This window comes from Pleurodeles waltl, chromosome 5 (assembly GCF_031143425.1).
Source record: "Pleurodeles waltl isolate 20211129_DDA chromosome 5, aPleWal1.hap1.20221129, whole genome shotgun sequence".
NCBI lineage: Eukaryota > Metazoa > Chordata > Amphibia > Caudata > Salamandridae > Pleurodeles > Pleurodeles waltl.
Window position 1 is genome coordinate 572,764,641 of NC_090444.1, and position 20,453 is coordinate 572,785,093.

Sequence of the window (20,453 nt, forward strand, 5' to 3'; positions counted from 1 at the left end):
CCCTCAGTCACTGAGAACCTCAATAAACCGGAATTGCAGAAAGAAATATATGTGACTGGCTCCAAAAAAATAAAATATGAATCCAAACCTACTGAACCTATAGCCCCTACAGTCATGGAGCAGGTAAAATGTACTTTGTCTTCTTGTTCTTTCTTTCATTATTTCTGTTTAATGTTATACAACTGCATTGATAAACATTTAAGGTTTTATAAACAAATAAAGCGTGATGGTGTATTTTCACAATGTACACCAGTATTTCAATAGGTTGAATTTCGAAAGGAATTTCAAAAGTGATACATGAGGTATGGGTTCCATTGAGCTGTGAAATTAATATAGAAACCAGGCTGCAGGAGTAATTAGGAAAAACATTTGCCTGAATGTATTCCATTAGAAACTAAGAACCGTGGGGCACTTCTCATCAAATGATGTGAGGACATCATAGCAGCTGGGATAATTGTACCAATTGGTCTAGGAATCATCTAGAGGGATATGTTTCTTTCACACTTTTAACACCCAGAAATCATTACTATGGCAATATCCAAACTGAGCCAAAGAGACAAAATACAAAGGGATCTTCAAGGACAATGGAAATAGGTTGGGAATTGAAATGTCTCCAGTCTTCCTAGGGTTTGTTTCTAAGAGGATCCAGAACTAGATTGAGGACAATGTGACATGACTCTTCTGGATGTTTTCCCAGCAAATATAAACACTATATAGGTTTTTTAGTTCCATACTGAATCTCTAGTGCAGTTCTTTCCTCACATTTCATATGTTAGGCTTTGAAGAGCTAACTTATTGAACACTGTCTCATTGGACTTGGCCCTTTCTGCAGGGCCACCCTCAAACATTTTTGCTTCACCTGTCCTATTTTGCTGATTTGATTGTAGTTACATTCATTAATGTGTGAAATTTACCACTGCTAACCAGTGCTTAAGTGCTTGTACTCAATTCCCTAATCATGACAAAATTGACTTGCACCTGATTGGCATTTTCACTTTACTTGGAAGTCCATAGTGAAGTGGCATACCATATTCCAGGGCACAGTAAATTAAATGCTACTAGTGGGCCTGTAACTTTTTGTAACCCCTTAGCCAAGCCATAAATTCCCCTTTTGTTCCTCATAAATCACCCTTCAGGTAGGCACTACATAGCTCATGGGCGGGGTGCATTGTAACTCAAAGAATGTACATGTACTTTTTTGCATTTCCCAGCAGTGAAAAACTCCTAATTTTGTGTCCATTATTGAATTTGCTTACCTTGTATATCTCCTCTTCTTCATATTCTACCTCTTGTGCAGAGCATGCATTTTCTTGGCCTTTACTCTTATGTAGATATTTCTGTATATAATAATTTAGGAGTAGGGTGGAAAGAGTTACGTTCACTGGCGTAGAGGAGCATAACCCATCTTTTGTGAACAGGTGAGTGGGAGGAACATCTCAGAATAATCTCCTGAGGGGAATTCACTAATTATAACCCCCTTGGGAGAGCATTGGATACCACTTTCCAGAAGTGATGTGAGGATTATGATGTCAACGATAGTTAGAGGTGGAGTAACTGTTGCATGAAACACCAAAATGAGCTAGGTTGCAGATTTGTAGCGGTAACCTTCCAGTGAAGCACCACTACTCACACTTTGCTTATGTTGCACTGGAGTCTTACAGGAGGTAAGAGAATGGAAAACCAGTGCATATCAAGACTCTTGCACCACCCAGTCAAAAATTGCACCATATGGCACCCTAAGTGTGATGTTGAAAGAGCAACCGTGTGATGAATGCAACTTTAGAACTTAAATAAAATCAACAGCAGCCCTAAGAATCAATAAGGTAAACTGCCAAAACACCAATTAAATAATACAAATACACAATTCTAACACTGGACACAATTTTCAAAAGAATGTAGACAAACATTTTTAGATAGTTGTCTCAAGAAAAGAGGAGTTTTAACTTACTGTTGTTAACTCACAGCGTTTTACTAGCGGTGCATAAAAGTTAATACTTTATCATTGTGTGAATATGTAGCTTTACTTCACAGTGCTGAATGTAAGTTTACTTTCTCACATTAATCTGGACACCTTCATTTTCACATAAAATGAACTGAGACCATACTTTTAACCTGGTGATTAGGATAAAAATAAGACATTGATTTTACTATTATAATTTTTTCTTGTAGGTTGTGTTGACAAGTATTCTGGGAATCGATAATAGTGTATAATTGAACCCTTCTTCTGCAGGTATTGTGATGGGACTCTACAATCAGAGATCAACAGAGGCTACTTTAAGACCCTTGGACCCCTCATTTTGGTTGTCAGTTTTTAATATTCTAGGGTAATCACGCTGATTTAAAAATACCAAGTAAAAATGTATAAACAAAACTAGTCTAGTCAATCATTTGCCTTTGATTTGAAAGTGCAGAAGTGCATTGCAATGTTAACATCAACTGCAATTTCAATTTGGAATTGCCAGTACGTACGTGTGAAGTATTCCAGCAAAGAAACAAAATTGTGATAAAAGATTTATTAACATGAAATGTGTGACATTGTTTTCAAGAGAATGTATTTGCTAAGAGCACCATTGTGATGGCCTCTGTACATCTAATGTAAATGCCTACTAGCAACCTGACCCAGTAATCTTTTGAACCCAATGTAGCTGATAGGTTTCCAGGAACAAATAGGAAATTGGAGGCTTTTAGCTTCTTTCTTCATGTTGAAAACAGTTTCCCTGTAAATTCCCAGATTCACTTTTGTGCCTTATGAAGATTTCCCATAATTACTGCACCATTTGCATGTTGTTTATTAAGGTGTGAGTTTAGCTCCCCAGGTAACTGTGAAAAAGAGAATGCTAAAGTTTATGAACAATAACAAAGACGTAACTGTTCATTCTCTTCTGTTTCATTTGTATTTTTCCTGATATCCTTGGAAAATCTCTGTAGCCAATCATCTCTCTACCAGTTAAGAAGACAGGATGATCCAGATACATTCTCATTGTATGCTCTCATGATATACATGCATGAAGAAGATATAAATCTTGTCTTTGTGAAGTTGTGCCTTTTTTGTGAAGGTTAATAGATATTTTCTATTTCACCGTCTGACTAATGCTCATAACAACTTTGTGAACCACATCACCTAAGAAATGGCGCATCATTTTCACGCTCCTTTTCAATGATTTATTGTGTTTTATCGCAGATCACCCTCATGAAATAGTCATCCTGTTTTATGTCTAATCTATGTGTTCTCTTCATTGAAACCTCAATGATGATTGTGCCCACCAAATGGGAGAGTTGATATATATACATTGTAACCCAGAAGAAATTTATTAGATATTATTGTGACAGCTTATGTGAAAGTTTTTTGTATGTTTCATTTAGAAATATCCCTCAGTCACTGAGAATTTCAATAAGCAGGAATTGCAGAAAGAAGAATATGTCATTGGCTCTAAAATGTTAAAAGCTGAATCCGAACCTACTGAACCTTTAACCCCTACAGTCACAGAGCAGGTAACATCTATCTACTTTATCTTCTTGTTATTTCTTTCATTATTTCTGTTGAATGTTATACAACTGCACTGATCAATATTTAAGGTTTATAAACAATTAAAGCCTGATGGTATATTTTCACAATTCACACCAGTATTTTAACTGGTTGAATTTCAAAATGAATTTCAATAGTGATACATGAGGTTTGGGTTCCATTGAGCTGCCTCTCCTGAACTGTGAAATTAATATAGAAACCAGGCTGCAGGAGTAATTAGGAAAAACATTTTCCCAAATGTATTCTATTACAAACGCAAAACCTTGGGGCACTTCTCATCAAATGATATGAGGAGATCCGAGCAGCTGGGATAATTTTAGCAATTGTTCTAGGGCACATCTAAAGGGATATGTTTCTTTTACAGTTTTAACTCTGAGAAATCATTATTATGGCAATTTTCAAAGTGAGCCAAAGAGAGAAAATATACAGAGATCTTCAAGGAGAACGGAAATAGGTTGGGGATTGAAATTTTGGACAGTCTTCCCTGGGCTTTGTTTTACAAAGAACCGAGGCCTAGATTGAGAACAATTTGAAAATTACTCTTCTGGAGTTCCAGCTAATATTAACAAGTTGATCAATTCCTTGATGAATCTCTAATAAAGTTTTTAACTCAAGTGTCACATCTTAGGCACTGTAGAGCCCAATGATGGAATATAGGCCCTCATTATGACTTTGGTGGTCTTTTCTCATGACCGCCAAAGCCGCGGCCGCCAGATGACCGCCAGTGCTGGTGGTCTTCAGACCATTCTATTACAAGCGCTTAGGGATTTCCGTCAGAAAACAGGCAGAAATCCGCCAGCAGTCGTGCTGGCGGTCGGCGCTGAAGATCCCTGTTGTTGCATATAGGTCACCCTTAATGTAGGCCTTAAGTAGCCCAGAGGGCAGAGTGCATTGTAATTCAATGTTTAGACATGCACATTTTAATTTTCGATGCTTTGGAAGTGAACAACTCCTTATTGCATTCTTCATTATTGAATATGCTTACCTTGCATAACTCCTCTTCTTCCTACTGTACCTCTTTGGCAGAGCATGACGTTTCTTGGCCTTTACTCTGATCTAGACATTTCTAGATTATAAATATGTCAGAGTAGGGCAGCAAGAGTTGTGATCAGTGTAACAGTGGAGCATAGCTCACCCTTAGTGAGCAGGTGAGTGGGAGAAACACCACAGAATAATAAACTAAAGTTGAACCCTAGCTCTCTGTATCTTGTGAAGAAAATTCATGAATTCAACCCCCATTGCGGAACTTCAGATACCTCTTTGCAGAGGTGATGTGAGGATGATGATGGCACCAATTGTTAGGGGGAGGAGTTACTGTTGCATGAAACACCAAAATGAGCTGGGTTGCCAATACATTGCAGTGAGATCCCAGTGAAGCACTACAGGTTGCACTTTGCTTTTCTTGCACCGGGTCTCAAATCAGGTAAGAGAAAGAAAAACCAGTGCATCTCAAGATTCTTACACCACCTAGACCACAATTGCAACGAAGGGCACTCTAAGGCCCATATTTATACTTTGTGCCGCAAAACTAACTAACGCAGTTTTGCTGCAAAAAGTTTAGCACCAGCTTGCATCATTTCATAATGCCAACCTGGCGCCATATTTATTTGATGCTGAAAGCCAGCGCTAACCCTGGGCTAGCGTCTTAAAAAAATACGCTAGCCGGGTGTGGGCGGCGGTAGGGAAGGAAGGGATTGTGCATCAGAAAATTACACTAGCATGGTTAAAGGCAAACAAAATTGCCTCTAACCAGACTAGCGCCACTTCCTGGTGCACAACCATCAAAAACATGACGCTTGTCTTAGGAAAGACAGGAGTCATGCCCACCACCACACCAAAATGCCCAGCACAGGGGGCAAGTGTCCCCTGGGCATGGCCACTGCATCCTGTGCCATGCAGGGGGCTCCAAGTTAGGGCCCCCGAAGACAAAAAAAAATATAGAAAAAAATACTTACCTGGACTTACCTGGGATGGGGTCCCCCATCCTCCGGTGTCTCTCTTGTGGGGGTAGGGTTGTTCCTTGGCATGGGGAGGGCAACTGTGGACCCATTCCAACCATGGAAATGGGTCAACAGGTCCCCTAATGCCTGGTCTGACCCAGGCGTTAAATAATGGTGCTAAGCAAGTTTAGCACCATTATTTAACATCTCCTCTCACCCGTGCGTCATTTTAGCACAGGGGATAAATATTGGGGCTATGGGGATAGCACCATTTTTTGGATGGGAACTCCTACCTTGCATATGTAACTACTTACAAGTCCCTAGTAATGTGGGGTATCATATACTCAGGGCCTGTAAATCAAATGCTACTAACGGGCCTCCAGCTCTAGGTAACCCCCTTGCTAAACCTTAAACTCACCTTTTGTTGTTTATAGTTCACCCCTAAGGTTTGGCCTCTTGGAGGAACGCCATCAACTCTCCTATCCCAGCATCTAACAAAAGCACCCATCTCCAAAATGGAGAATAGTGAAATAAGATTGGCATCTCTCTGCCATTTGGAGAGCTAGTGAAAACATGACAAGTAAGACTCTGAGAAGTGAAGAAACTATGGGATGCTGGCACATTTGAAATTGGTGGGGCTCCGGCAGTGACAAGGGCTTCCTCGATAACCACAGTTCCAGAAACCTGGTTGTGAGCGACATAAATGAATCGAATGAAGGGCGGTGGTGGACTCAAGCCCGTACAAGAGAAATAGAGAGCTCCACTAACTAAATACTTGATAAAAATGACCAGTGGTGAATTGAGGAGAGTTGTTGGGGTTCAAACTGTAAATGTAGCTCCTCACTGCCAACTTCTTGCAGACACAGTAAACGAGGGGGAGAGTAGCATATCACAAAGCGGTGATTGTGGAATGGTACTTCACTGTTGCTTTTCTTACATAACCACACAACTTATGCTGATTACTAATGCTACGACTATTCTCAGTTCTGCTGTTTTCGTTCTTAGTTTCTTGGTTGATGGAATGGTGGAGGGACAAAAGGTCGAACTATTTAGTATTTGCCGCCATCAACAGGAGGGGTGTGGTGCCCAAACACAGACTTTTTGTTTAGTTTCTGCAGTAGTGTTCCATAGGGAGTCAAGGCATACTCATGGATTCCTCCAGGGTTAATATAGTTAGCCTTAATGTTAAAGGCTTGAACTCTCCAGCCAAATAACTAGGGGTTCTTAACCTGTAGAAGCATTTGGGTGTGGACCTATATTGACTGCAGAAGACACACAAGACTGGCCCAGAATGAGGCCAGCATTCTTTCCCACATAATACTTGTTCTCTGTTACTGCGAAAAGGGCTGGTGTGCTCATTGCCTGCAGCTGATAACTTGAGGGGACTGTGAAAATGGTAATCTGGGGCACAGCAGGTATAATTTTGGGTCTGGTGATACAGATAGACCCAAAAGATTATACCATATTCAATCTATCAGGCCTAAACACAAAATAAGAGCAGTTCTTTAAAACAGCAATATCCATGGCCCTGGAGTATGCATATTGGGATCTGCTAGTGGGCAAATATTTAAATTAGTTAATGGATAGTTTAAAGGCTACATCTCATCAATGACCTGATAGTGGCAGATAGACCTCCACACACTTTAAGATGTGGCTCACTGAATAGGTCTAGTAGATATCTGGAGGGAAACTCATAACTGACTAAGGACATGTTTTAGAGTTTGGCAGAGGGGGTTACTACATCACAAATGTGACCGATATTCTGTATTAGGATCCAATTATTGCCTATGGAGATTGTAAAAAGGCGACCAGGATATCCAACACATCTGTGACAGAGTAACCTGTCTGCCAAACTGGACATCAGGCTTATATCCATCACATTCTGTTCACCAGCTTATAAAATATAGGCCAGAGACAAAGATCACTATCACAGTGGAAGCTCCCAAATGAAAAATCAGATTGTCAATCTAGTGACCTTACGCATACCTTCTACATGATCGAGCAGTTTGAGCAAAGGTGGGAGAGGAGATAACCAGATTCTTAGCCTGACATGACACACAGTAAGTTTCTTCATCTACTTTCTGAGATACCATCAAAGGCTACCTTGGGTGCATAATCATTGGAGCAGCGGTGCTAAACAAGAGACCTAGAGCTTAGATGAGAACTACATTAGAACTTTTATTAGCAGAGGCTCATTTGGCAGAGACCTTAAGTGGGACAGAGCATGATATGCCTTTTAGAGAACTTAACACAAATATTACTCTTCAGGCAGCAAAGCAAGGAAAGCTTAGGTCAAATACCAACACAAATAGGGTCAAAAAGTTTACCAATCAGAATGAATAAATGGTTCTTGATGACAGTCAATATCTGAGGCCCTTTCACTTTTCACCAGAAATGTTAGGCTAAAGAGGAGCTCCCCCCACAAAAACTTTAATTACGAATTGGCACAGGAATTTAGGTAGGCATTGCAATAACAACGAAGGTCATTGCTCAAATTAGTAGTCTTAAAATGAGGAAATCCCCTGGCCCAGATGGCTTCCCCACCACTTTTCATAAATTATACTGTAGTAAATTCGCCCTGGTTCTTCCTCAACTGTTTTATGATGTTGGGCAAGCTGGCACTTTAACTGCAAAAATGCGAGAATAAGCAGTGACAGTAATTTCCAAGTCATTGAGAACCAATCTCTCTTCTAAAAATTGATATAAAACTTTTTACTGTGGGCGAATGAGTCTGATCCCGCACCATGTGAAACCTGTCGGGCTAATCCGGGTTTGTTCGGGCTAACTAGCAGTGCCTCATCTCCACCCAAGAGCAGTGATGATTGGGTCAACCGGGGGCATGACATACATGACTCCTCAGGGGAATCGTAGTCACTCAGATCCCACCCGTTTCTCTCAGTTAGATTAGTCTCACATATGCAAGGAAAATCAGAGGCAGAGTAAAGATTAAAAAAGTTTTATTGAAGTAACTGCATCTTAGATAATAAAGCATATATTGCAATAACTAGGACGATGAAGCACAATAAGATAAAAATTGTGACAAGGAGAGTAAAATACAAGAATAATGCTACCATACTGTCACTAAGGTTTGTAGGGATTTTCCTACCTAAGCTATGTTAGACCACAGCATGTTAAGCTCTAATTCTGCCTTTCAGGTTCCCCCTGGGAAGACATCATCCCTTATACCTGAGCAAAAGACCTGTAGTCTACATAAGCAGCTGTAGCGAAGCAATCGATAATCAGCATACAGTTGTGGTCATCTGGCTGGAATTTCCCTCTAATGTACATGGGTCAAAGTAGTGTTTTATAATAAAACATCTGATGTTCCAAGAACGGATCCCCACGTAAGTGTATGTATGTTTCTGTGAACATTGGAGACAAACCGTACCACTTTTGCCGGCAACCTATCTTACTGCAGCCTTGAGAAAAGCACAGAGTGAAAGAAATGTCTTGTTTAAGAACGCAATGCTGACCTAGGCAAAGATCATCCAGATAGAAAAAATAAAACAAGACTGCAAATGTGGCTAATGTTAAAATAATAAAACAAAGCCGAAAAAAATATATCTAGGTTAAAGTGCACAGCGACAGGCCTAATATGCTAAAATAACGTATATAAAATTATAGCAAAAATGGCTACACAACACCCTCCCCTTGCCGGTCCGAAAGGTGGTTCAAAGCCTAATCTAATATATAAAAGCCACAAAAATGCATCTTAAAGCATATATATATGGAAATGTCAATGATGACAAGTTAAAACACACCTGAGCAGGTATGAAAAGGACAATTTAAACTATTAACTGTGGCGTCTAGAAAACCGAATTTCAAAAGTCAGAGTCAGTTTTAAAGTCGCCAATTGAATCCAGAATAATTGAAGATATGAAATCTTCCACTTCGGTAGGTGGTAAAGTAGCTAGTTCATCACCAAGGAAAACCAAGGAGCATTCATGTTTCAAAGCCTGAGCACCAGTCGAGGCAGCAGCATTCCGTGGTGTGCCCAACAGTGAGTTTAGAGCTGCATGATCACAAAGGGCAACTCATAAATGGCTTCCCGTAGCAAACGCACCCTCAACGCACATGTCTAGTAATGAGCCCTCAGCGAGAACATCAACAGATTAGCATCCAATGAAAGCAAGCCCTGCATAGAAAGACAAACTTTCAGTACACAATCAAAAGGGCACCATAGGGACTGAAACACGGGCTGCACACAATGCAAAACTGGTCTGAATGACAGAGTGACAGAGACCAGTCACACTCCAATCCCTCCAGGAGTGGTGCTCCAAAGTACTGCATCATGCGTTCACGACACAGCTGCACTGGTGGAAGCGCTTTAATTCCTTCATTTTGTAACGGGACAGCCATTGCGCAGAAAAAGTAGCAATAGCAAAATGCCACCTATTATAGCCAAAGTTATTGGAAATCCTCCGAAAATACTGGAAAATATTGAATGGATGGCTGAAGGTATTAAGCCAGATATAGAGGAGAAGGTGTGAACGAAACCAGAATCAACAGCCTTAAAGAAATGTGAGATTCCAGTAGTACTGGACGCATTAATTAGCCATCCCACAAGTTCACCAAAGTGTCTCGGAAAGTTAGTACTTAAAAGGGACTGTATCTCTGCGGATGACCTCGCAACCTGAAGCGCATAGGTCTCGCGTGCAGATGTAAGCCCCACATGTTTTTGACACAATAAAGCCTTGAGTCTCCTCAACTTGTCAAAATTTACATTTGGAGTGGTGATATGGGACCAAATCTCAGCTACTCCCCTCTGTCGTATAGGAGGAAAAAGTACATTTCCGCAACATGTAACAATTTTGGAGACCGAAATTACATAAACTATTCTGGCTTGCATCCCACAACAGCTCTCAGTATTAAGGAGCGCATGGCTGCCATTCGAGAGCATCTGGCACGTAAGTCTAATCATGGGGACTGGGACTCCCTTCAGATAACAAGCCAAATTTGCTGCTGAAACTTTGCATGCCCCGTGCAAGGACAGCTGTTTACAAGCCATTGAATGGCTGACAGAAGTCTTGCATTCATTACCGCTAAGAAAGACCTCTTTCATGCCACTGAGACATTTGTATGAGAAGGGTAGTTCCCACACCTCGTGTATGTAACTATCTCCTAGTCTTTCATATCTGCCCATTGGAATGTGTTTTAGGCAGGATGTGAATTGAAGTGTTGAAAAGGGCAGATTGATTACCCTGTGTATTAACCACTCAACAGAAGGTATTTCAGCCACAGTAAAAGGCAACTTTTCTAATTTCTCAATATTTAACATGACATAAGTTGCTTCTTTTTTAGCTATTAGTTGTTGTTGTCTCGTTAAATTAAAAGTGGAAAATATGTCCCTCGCGCTGACGTGTCACCAGGGAACGTGACCTGCTTTCAGTTTTGCTTTCAGTGTTTGTAGTGTGCAACCTAACTGCATAATGGATCTTAGTTGACTCTGTCCATGGTGTAAAGAGGACATGTCGCTCTGTACTATGCAAAAGAAATGATGTTGTTTAGGTGTATATCCGGTCGGACAGGGTTTTAATCCCATTATCTACAACAGCTAATGACTTCTATAAATTTTACTGATGTATTTGCCTTAACAGGGCAACAGCTTCTTGTTGAAAAAGCTTCCAAATTTCATGATAGACTGCATATTAGAAGCGCTTTCGGCGTAGTTTTCTGGGGCTTAACAGGAAATCCTGTAAGTTGGTATTATTAGACAGGAGACTGAGGTGTTCTTTAGCAGCATCTAGTGAGAAACTCTTGAACCATTGCTGGCATAGTATCTGTTCACTGTATGTCGTCACTATACCTGCCTGTTCAGATGACACATAACAAGGGTCAGGCCTACTTGTTCTAAAACCCCCAGTGGAGTTTACAAAATGTTTATGACACCCATTGTTATCTGTTGGCCACAATAACCACCCACCAAGACTTGAAAGTGAAGAACTAAATGTGCCATTTTGGACCCATTCATCGAGCTGATCTTCAGTTGTATTTATATACTTTTGCAAACTTTTGCAGGGACAAGAATACTGGGCGCATTCAAATCCTTAATTTTTGCCAAGCCTAAGCAACCTGTCTATTGTACAGTTTCATACAAGAATATAATTTGAACAGGTATCAGGCATGCTCTAAATAAAGCTTCCTTTCCCCTTATTTGCCAATGTTTTGTTCCCCACACACATTTTAAGTCAATCGACTTCAGCCAATATTCATAGCCTTCTATAGCCAACTGGGAAACAAAGGAATCTGAATAAATTAATGTTGAATCTGTCAATAATATATGTACATTTTCCATCAATGACAATTTGAAATAATATGACTCAGCATTTCTAACATTGTGACCAGAAAAATATGCACATTTTTCAGAATATGGGTTAGAACTTCCTTGTGGTGGAGTCGGGCATTGCTCGCATTGTGTGCAATTAAAAATAGTCTTTGCGGTACTTGGTCTATGAATGAAATGGTGTCCATAATAATTATAGCAGAACATGTTTCCATAATTTTCTTTGGATTGATAAACATCCTCACTTTCAAATACAGTAAAATACTACAACTCAGTCATCATAGAATCAACTGTTTTCGTATCCCAGTCATCAGAAACAACTTTGGGTATTTTTACATCATTCATAGAAAGTTTAAACACATATGTTATTTGAATGACCTCAGTCATATCAAATGTCACTTTATCCCACACAATCCCATCAGGAATTGTTATAGTGGAAACGTTCACAAAAGACAAGTCTCTGCAGACTTTGTGAGAAGAAAAATGGGGTTTTAGGACCTCATTCACCAGTTCAACTGTTGGTCGTTCAGGAAGGTAAGGACCATGTATCACTAGAAAGAAAGTAATAACAAAGCCAATCCATAAGAGGAAAGTTATTATAGTCAAGGAAAGCCACAGATAGTTCCATGGGAGAACAAAATAAGTAGTTTTGAGCCAAATTATCAGCTTACATGTTTTTGACAATTCAAATGCAGAAGATGTAGAAGAGTTCGAAAAGGTGTCAGTATTGTCGGCAAAGTTTCCAGAAGCAGTTTGTGCAAAAACTGTAGCTTTATTTTGAAGAGGAGAACTAACAGTGGTCTCCTGCGGTGTTTCGTAACAGACGATGCCATCCATTTGTATAGAATTTGAGAATGATCGGTCAACATTTTCTGTGTTGTTTGTTGTAAATTATGCTAGTGGAACTAATAAAAGATCATTTTCCACCCTCCCCAAGCTTGGAGAGGTGTTAGGGTTGCAACTCAAAACTTGTAGAGGGACATCTTGACCAGTAGTGAGAGGGATTCGGGTACTACTGGTTGTTTCTCTTGGTCCGCTGTGCTGGATCGGCCACATGGTGTAACTTGACATTGTCGATGGAGACAAAGTGTTTTTCTTTAGAACCAGGCAGTGGTGGTAGAATAACAGCTCTGGTACCGTGTATTCCCAGGACTGGAACTGGTGCACGATAGGCAGGACCAAACTCCTTTTTCACAGCAACCTTTTCACATACTAGAGCCCCAACCTTTGGAATCCAGCCAGTAGATGTTATTGGTACATCCTTAATTCCTAAGGAAGCAGCACTGACAGAAGCATTGTAGTCACAGTACTGTTGTAATTCCTGCAAGACAGTGACACTTTCATTTATGTCAAAAGGTGTTTCTGCCACCTCAATGCCAGGACCATCAAGATCTGGAACATACATTTGGGTTCCAAACAGGCACTCGTATGAGTACGACCCCCCCCAGGGACCTTCTAGGCAGAGTATTAAGTGTTCTCTTGACTTCATACAAGCGATTAAGCCAACTACGACCCGTACCTAGTACTCTGGCTGTTATGGCTAATTGCTTTAAATCTCGGTTTTGTCGCTCCACGACACTATTTCCCTCGGGATGAAATGGAGATGAGTAATGGAGTTGGACCCCTAATGAAGCCATGGCGTCCCTGAATGCCCTTGAGGCAAAAGCAGGGCCCTGGTCCAAGTGGAAAGCCGCAACTGCTTTTGTGTCGATAAAGATTTGCAAATCTTTTATAACAGTCCAAGCATCAGCCGAGCATTGTGGCCACACCCATAGGAATCTGGAGCAGGAGTCAACAGCAACTAGGATGTATTTGTATGCACTGTCAAGAGTCAAAGGACCGCAATGGTCCAGGTACACACATTGTAATGGTTTGTTAGAAATTAAGAGGGGTGTCTGTGGTGGGTGTTTAACGGTGGACCACTTAATTTGTTGGCAGATATCACAACAAAGGACATACTGCTTGGTCTGTTTGCATAGACCTGGCCACCAATAACGAGCCTGCAACAATGATATTTTAGCCGCCACACCTGCAGAAGCAACTCCCTCATCTGATGCTTTGATCAACTCTGTGTCACGTTGTAGATGCTCCTCAGACTCGGCGTGATGCAAATAAGGGTCCGCCTCCTGACTCCACCAAGTCACCTATATAAACCACGGTGCATTGGAGTAATCGGGTGAGGGAAGGAAGGGGAAGGAACAGCAGGGACGGGATATCTGTAAAGAGAGGAATACACAGTGTTAATATCACATTGCCTGTCTACTCTCGCAATGTCTCACTAAAGTACCAACGACCGTACCTGCCCATAACTCATGAGGGCAGAACTAATCCAACACCTATCTGTGCTCCATCTGAATCATAGATGGACGCCCCAAGCCAACAATTAATACCGATGATCTCTAATGGGTTGCTCAACACCCACATTTATACAAGATAGTCACGAAATAATGAGGAGACAGAAACAAAGAGAAAGGGAATAAAATTAACGATGATAAGAACATATCTCGTAGTCCTTTCTATGACTCAGTTAATCCACTAAGCCCCAGGTCATAGTCACGCAATTTGTAGGAATAACCCGGTGTTATTTCATTACGTATTGAAAAGAAAAATCGTCCCGGCAGTTCAATTCCCGCAAAAATAAACATTAACCCCTTGTCGTAGCCAAACATATAATGTTCTCTGGCCCCAAGGATAATCGTGCTTTATTGGTAACTCAAACAAAAGACCGCCGTGCTTCAGAAGTTACCAGTGTCCTTGTCGAACTGAAAAAGAAAGGCGAGGGATTCCGGCACCAAATCGTCTCACCGCTACCACCTCTCCTTCGTGGCAGGTTCCTCTGGGAAAATAAACTCGACACTCCCCCTGATATTGGGAAGGTCCCAGGCTCCACGGAAAACCGAAGGAGGAATTAAACCTCCTAAGCAAACAACTCAACCTCGGAAACGCCGTCAGCAAGAGCCCTCGTTGTCCATCCGACTGGTTTCTAGGAAACGAATAACGCACATTACTTCCTGTATGTGCTTGCTTTTTAAGCGACCTCTTCCCCTCTAGGCGTCATGGGATATGTAGTCCAAAAGGACTATGTTATCCCGATCGGCAATGTAGGCGCCGTGGCTAACACCTGACAGTACGCCCGCCTCCAAAGCGCCTCCTAGGACCAGGTTTAGAGGGATGACGGGCATGAAACAGCCGTACTGCCCTAGGGGCATGGACATTGCTTTCCGGCTCCCATGAATCGTCCTCAGCATTGTACCCCTTCCATGAAACCAAGTACCACAGCTTACCCCCCCGTCGTTTGGAATCCAACACTCTGCGCACCTCGTACTCCAGCTGCCCATCTCTGACCACCGGAGGCACCGCCTGCCGGGTCGCTGAAAGAGCCGGTTTCAAAAGGCTGCAATGAAATACCGGATGGATCCTTAAGGAAGCAGGTAAGTTGAGACGGTAAGCCACAGGGTTTATCTGGCGTAACACCTCATAGGGACCAATGTAACGAGGATGAAAGACGCTACGCATCTTGAAGCGTATATACTTGGTGGAAAGCCACACTCTATCGCCTGGCTGATATGCCGGCCCCTCACGCCGATGTTCATCACCCCACTTTTTATACTGTTCTTTGGCCTTCTCCAGATTGAGTTGTATCTTCTTTTGCACGGATTGGAGATTCTTAATCATGGCATGAACCGTAGGTTGATCCGTGACTTCCCTAGGTATGTTTATGGGCAACATTTCCGCGTGGAACCCCGTGTTAGCACGAAAAGGAGATTCTCGTATTGAGCTATGCCAAGCATTGTTGTATGATAGTTCTGCCAGCCATAGCAACGAAACCCAGGATTCGTGAGCGTCCTTTGCATAGCACCTCAGATATTTTTTCAGGGTTTGATTGAGGCGCTCCGTCTGGCCATCGGTTTGTGGGTGGAAACTGGTGGACAGTGCGGATTCAATGCGCAGCACCTTGCACCACATACGCCAAAACCTAGCAACAAACTGGGGGCCTCTGTCCGAAATAATGGTTCTCGGTAGACCATGTAACCGCACCACTTGAGACAAAATTAGATGGGCGGTTTGCCTGGCTGTAGGCAGATTTCTACAAGGGAGAAAATGACCCATCTTGGTAAGGCTATCGATTACCACCATGATAGCGTTGTACCCCTGATCCATTGGTAATCCTACCACAAAATCCACGCTAATGGTTTGCCATGGTTTATCCGGAGTGGGCAAAGGTATCAGTCTGCCCTGGCTCTTCGCGTTTTCTCCCTTGGCCCGTGCACATATCTCACACCGAGCCACCCAGGCCGCAACGTCTTTAGCCCAACCTTCCCACCTGAAATGTCGTCGAACTATTTGCGCCGTTTTGGTGTAACCAGGATGACCAGCCGTTACCGCATCATGACACCAATTAAAGGCTTGCACTCGGAGTTCACGTGTTGGCAAATACAAACGATTACCTTGCAACGGTATTCCATGCTTAAGGGTACGGTCCTGACTTAACTCCGCCCATTTCTTCCACTGAGCAGCAGACTTATGCTTAGAAACCTTTTCTAAGAAATGGGAGATATGAAGGGCACAAAGCACTCTTTCAGGTTTGATGATTGCTTCCTCAGGTCTTGAAGCGATGGTTCTCACGTCCTCTTGTCGAGACAGTGAATCTGCCTTGCGATTGTCAACCCCAGGACGGAAGGTCACCACAAACTCGTATTCTGAAAAAAACAGCATCCACCTCATTTGCCGCTGGGTAAGTTGTCTTGCCTCCTTCATATACTGCAGATTTCGGTGATCAGTATATACCGTGACCGGGTGTTGAGCTCCCCATAGGTAGTGTCGCCATTCTTGGAATGCCTTTTTGATGGCTAACAATTCCTTTTCTGCCACCGTATAGTTAAGTTCCGCAGCCGATAGTTTCCTAGATAAAAACGCAACAGGATGAAGCTGTCCGGTGGTTTTGTTTCTTTGTGATAACACGGCCCCTATCGCTATATCCGAGGCATCCGCTTCGACGATAAAAGGGGCATCCGGCTGGGGATGTTGAAGTATAGGTGCGGAGCAGAAGGCCTGTTTCAAAAAGCAAAAGGCCTCCTCTGCTTCCTCTGACCAAACAAAAGACACCCCCTTTCTTAGTAACCTTGTTATAGGTGACACAATGTGAGAAAAATGAAAGATGAATCTTCTATAGTAATTGGAAAACCCAAGGAAGCATTGCACGTCTCTCACACTAGTGGGTACTGGCCACTCCTGAACAGCCTGTATTTTTCTTGTCGACATGCAAAACCCTTCAGGGCTTAAATCCACCCCCAAGAACTCAACCTTCCGGACATGGAACTCGCATTTGCTCAGTTTGCAAAAAAGACTATGCTGTCGCAATGCTAGGAGTACTAAGGAAACATGGTCAGAGTGGCGCTCCAGGGATGTGGAATACACCAGAATGTCATCTATATAAACGATCACGAAACGGTCTACGTATTCCTTGAGAACATCGTTCAGAAAATACTGGAATGCCGCCGGGGCGTTACACAACCCGAACGGCATTACCAAGTACTCAAACAGACCATAACGGGTTTTGAACGCCGTTTTCCACTCGTCCCCTTCGCGGACTCTGACCAGATGGTAAGCTCCCTTCAGGTCCAACCTTGTATAGATTACCGCCTCTTTCACCTGTTCCAATAACACAGGAATGAGAGGAAGAGGGTATCTATTCCTCACTGTATTCTTGTTCAGCATTCGATAATCGATGCAGGTTCTCAACTCTTTATTAGCTTTAGCTATGAAAAAGAGTGGAGAGGCTGCCGGAGAACAAGATGGTCTAATGAACCCGATCTCCAGGAAGTGATCCAAGTATTTTCTCAAATGCTTGGTTTCTGGGTCTGATAGAGCATATACCCTACAGGAAGGAAGGAGAGCTCCAGGAATCAGATCTATCTTGCAATCATATACCCGATGGGGTGGCAATGTCTCAGCCTGACCTTCGTCGAACACATCCTTGAACTCGGCATAAACAGAGGGCAATATCACTGTTTTCTCCATCACTGTGGCCAACTGTAACCCTTGAGCCAATGCTAACATGGGGGATTCGTCATACAAGAAGCAGTTATTCTCACACCTCGAGGACTGAAAACTAACCGTCTTGGTTTGCCAATCTATAACAGGATTGTGTTTTCTTAACCAGGGCATTCCTAAAATAATTTCATACTGAGGAGCCTCTATTATATCCAGTCTAATTCTTTCTTTATGTTCCGGAGATACCCCATTGAAGATCAACCCAACGTCCTCAGTATGTTCTGTAAGGGGCCCAGATTTCAGCGGTGTACCATCAACCGCCAACACTATTTCGGGGTCCTTTCTCGGAATGCTAGGAAGTCCCAATCTCCTAACCACCCCTGCATCTATGAAATTTCCCGTGGCTCCGGAGTCTATCATCGCCCATACTGGAAACTTTCGTTCTTTGGACACCAGCTCCACTGCTAACAAAAGGTGGGACGCCTTTTGCTCCTGTGGAAAAAGGGCTAAGGAAGTTAACCGTAACACCGGTTGGGGTTCTATAACGGGCAATTCCTCTTTCTCCGATGTTTTTCCTGCCGTAACCGCTGCCTTTTGGGTGGGGGAGTAGGAGAATCTCTTACGTGGTTTCTGGGGACACTCTCTTACATAATGACCCTTCCTGCCGCAATACATGCACAACCCCTGTACCCTCCTACTCTCCTTCTCGGACTTCGACAAGGGTGCCCTAACGGCTCCCACGTCCATAGGCTCCCCACCTATATCATTGGGAGTAGAAACAGATCGCACTTCCCTTTCTGGAATGCCTGGTCGCCTATCCCCCGCTCTACGCTCTCCCCTTCTTTCTGCTAATCTGTGATTCAGTCTCAGGGTAAGATTCACAAGATCTGTACAAGTGGAAGGCTGCGGGTCTATTTGAGCGAGTATATCCTTCATGTCGTCTCGTAAACCTTGATAATAGAGAGACATTCTCTTCTCTTCTGGCCACCCTGATTCTGCCACCAATCTATTAAAGGTCGTGAGATAAGAGACCAGATCCGACCTCCCCTGTCTCAACTCCAGTAATTCCCTGTCAGCACTAAAAGTGGTTGTTCTATGATCAAACACCCTCTCGAAAGCCGTCCGAAAGGCATTCCAGTCCGATAACAAGGGGTCATCGTTCCTGACTAATGGTACGGCCCAATTGGCTGCGTCTCCCGAGAGATAAGAAATAGCGAACATTACCCTGGAAAGGTTAGAGGGAAAAGACGCGGGTCTACAAGAGAATTGTAGAGACAACTGAGTTAGAAAGGCCTGAACTTTCCTGGGGTCCCCTGAATACCGTTCCGGGCTGGCCAAAGGGATAGGAGGGGAGACATTCACGGTTACCTGTGGTGTGGATGCTTAAGCATCGAAGGGATTCCTAGTAAGCCTTTCTACCTTTTCCTTTAACGCTGCTGCCTCCACCCTAGAATTAGCCAACTCTTGTTGCACTACTACTAACGCCTGTAATACATCATCCATAGACGCCATCTTTGTATCACACCGAGCGGGAGGAGCGTTATTCGTGGGTGCGTTATTCTGTCACGTTGTAGATGCTCCTCAGACTCGGCGTGATGCAAATAAGGGTCCGCCTCCTGACTCCACCAAGTCACCTATATAAACCACGGTGCATTGGAGTAATCGGGTGAGGGAAGGAAGGGGAAGGAACAGCAGGGACGGGATATCTGTAAAGAGAGGAATACACAGTGTTAATATCACATTGCCTGTCTACTCTCGCAATGTCTCGCTAAAGTACCAACGACCGTACCTGCCCATAACTCATGAGGGCAGAACTAATCCAACACCTATCTGTGCTCCATCTGAATCATAGATGGACGCCCCAAGCCAACAATTAATACCGATGATCTCTAATGGGTTGCTCAACACCCACATTTATACAAGATAGTCACGAAATAATGAGGAGACAGAAACAAAGAGAAAGGGAATAAAATTAACGATGATAAGAACATATCTCGTAGTCCTTTCTATGACTCAGTTAATCCACTAAGCCCCAGGTCATAGTCACGCAATTTGTAGGAATAACCCAGTGTTATTTCATTACGTATTGAAAAGAAAAATCGTCCCGGCAGTTCAATTCCCGCAAAAATAAACATTAACCCCTTGTCGTAGCCAAACATATAATGTTCTCTGGCCCCAAGGATAATCGTGCTTTATTGGTAACTCAAACAAAAGACCGCCGTGCTTCAGAAGTTACCAGTGTCCTTGTCGAACTGAAAAAGAAAGGCGAGGGATTCCGGCACCAAATCGTCTCACCGCTACCACCTCTCCTTCGTGGCAGGTTCCTCTGGGAAAATAAACTCGACACTCCCCCTGATATTGGGAAGGTCCCAGGCTCCACGGAAAACCGAAGGAGGAATTAAACCTCCTAAGCAAACAACTCAACCTCGGAAACGCCGTCAGCAAGAGCCCTCGTTGTCCATCCGACTGGTTTCTAGGAAACGAATAACGCACATTACTTCCTGTATGTGCTTGCTTTTTAAGCGACCTCTTCCCCTCTAGGCGTCATGGGATATGTAGTCCAAAAGGACTATGTTATCCTGATCGGCAATGTAGGCGCCGTGGCTAACACCTGACACTCTGATTTTAGGTCTTTATTGGGAATTACTTGACCTCCCACGCCTGGTATATTTACTTCTGCGTCAAATATGCCTCCCATCCGGTAGAAATA

General features: G+C 42.9%; 1 protein-coding gene across 4 annotated transcripts in view; it reads left to right on the top strand.

Annotated features, from left to right (window-relative positions):
• The window catches only part of LOC138295834 (uncharacterized), a 1,330,477-nt gene continuing 1,310,024 nt past the window's right edge, over nt 1–20,453 (top strand). For all 4 annotated transcript variants that reach the window (XM_069234393.1, XM_069234396.1, XM_069234394.1 and 1 more), the window contains exons 1-2: nt 1–123; nt 3,364–3,492. In XM_069234393.1, the coding sequence (XP_069090494.1) occupies nt 115–123; nt 3,364–3,492 (138 nt within the window). In that variant the 5' untranslated portion in view covers nt 1–114. The remainder of the gene's footprint in view (nt 124–3,363; nt 3,493–20,453) is intronic.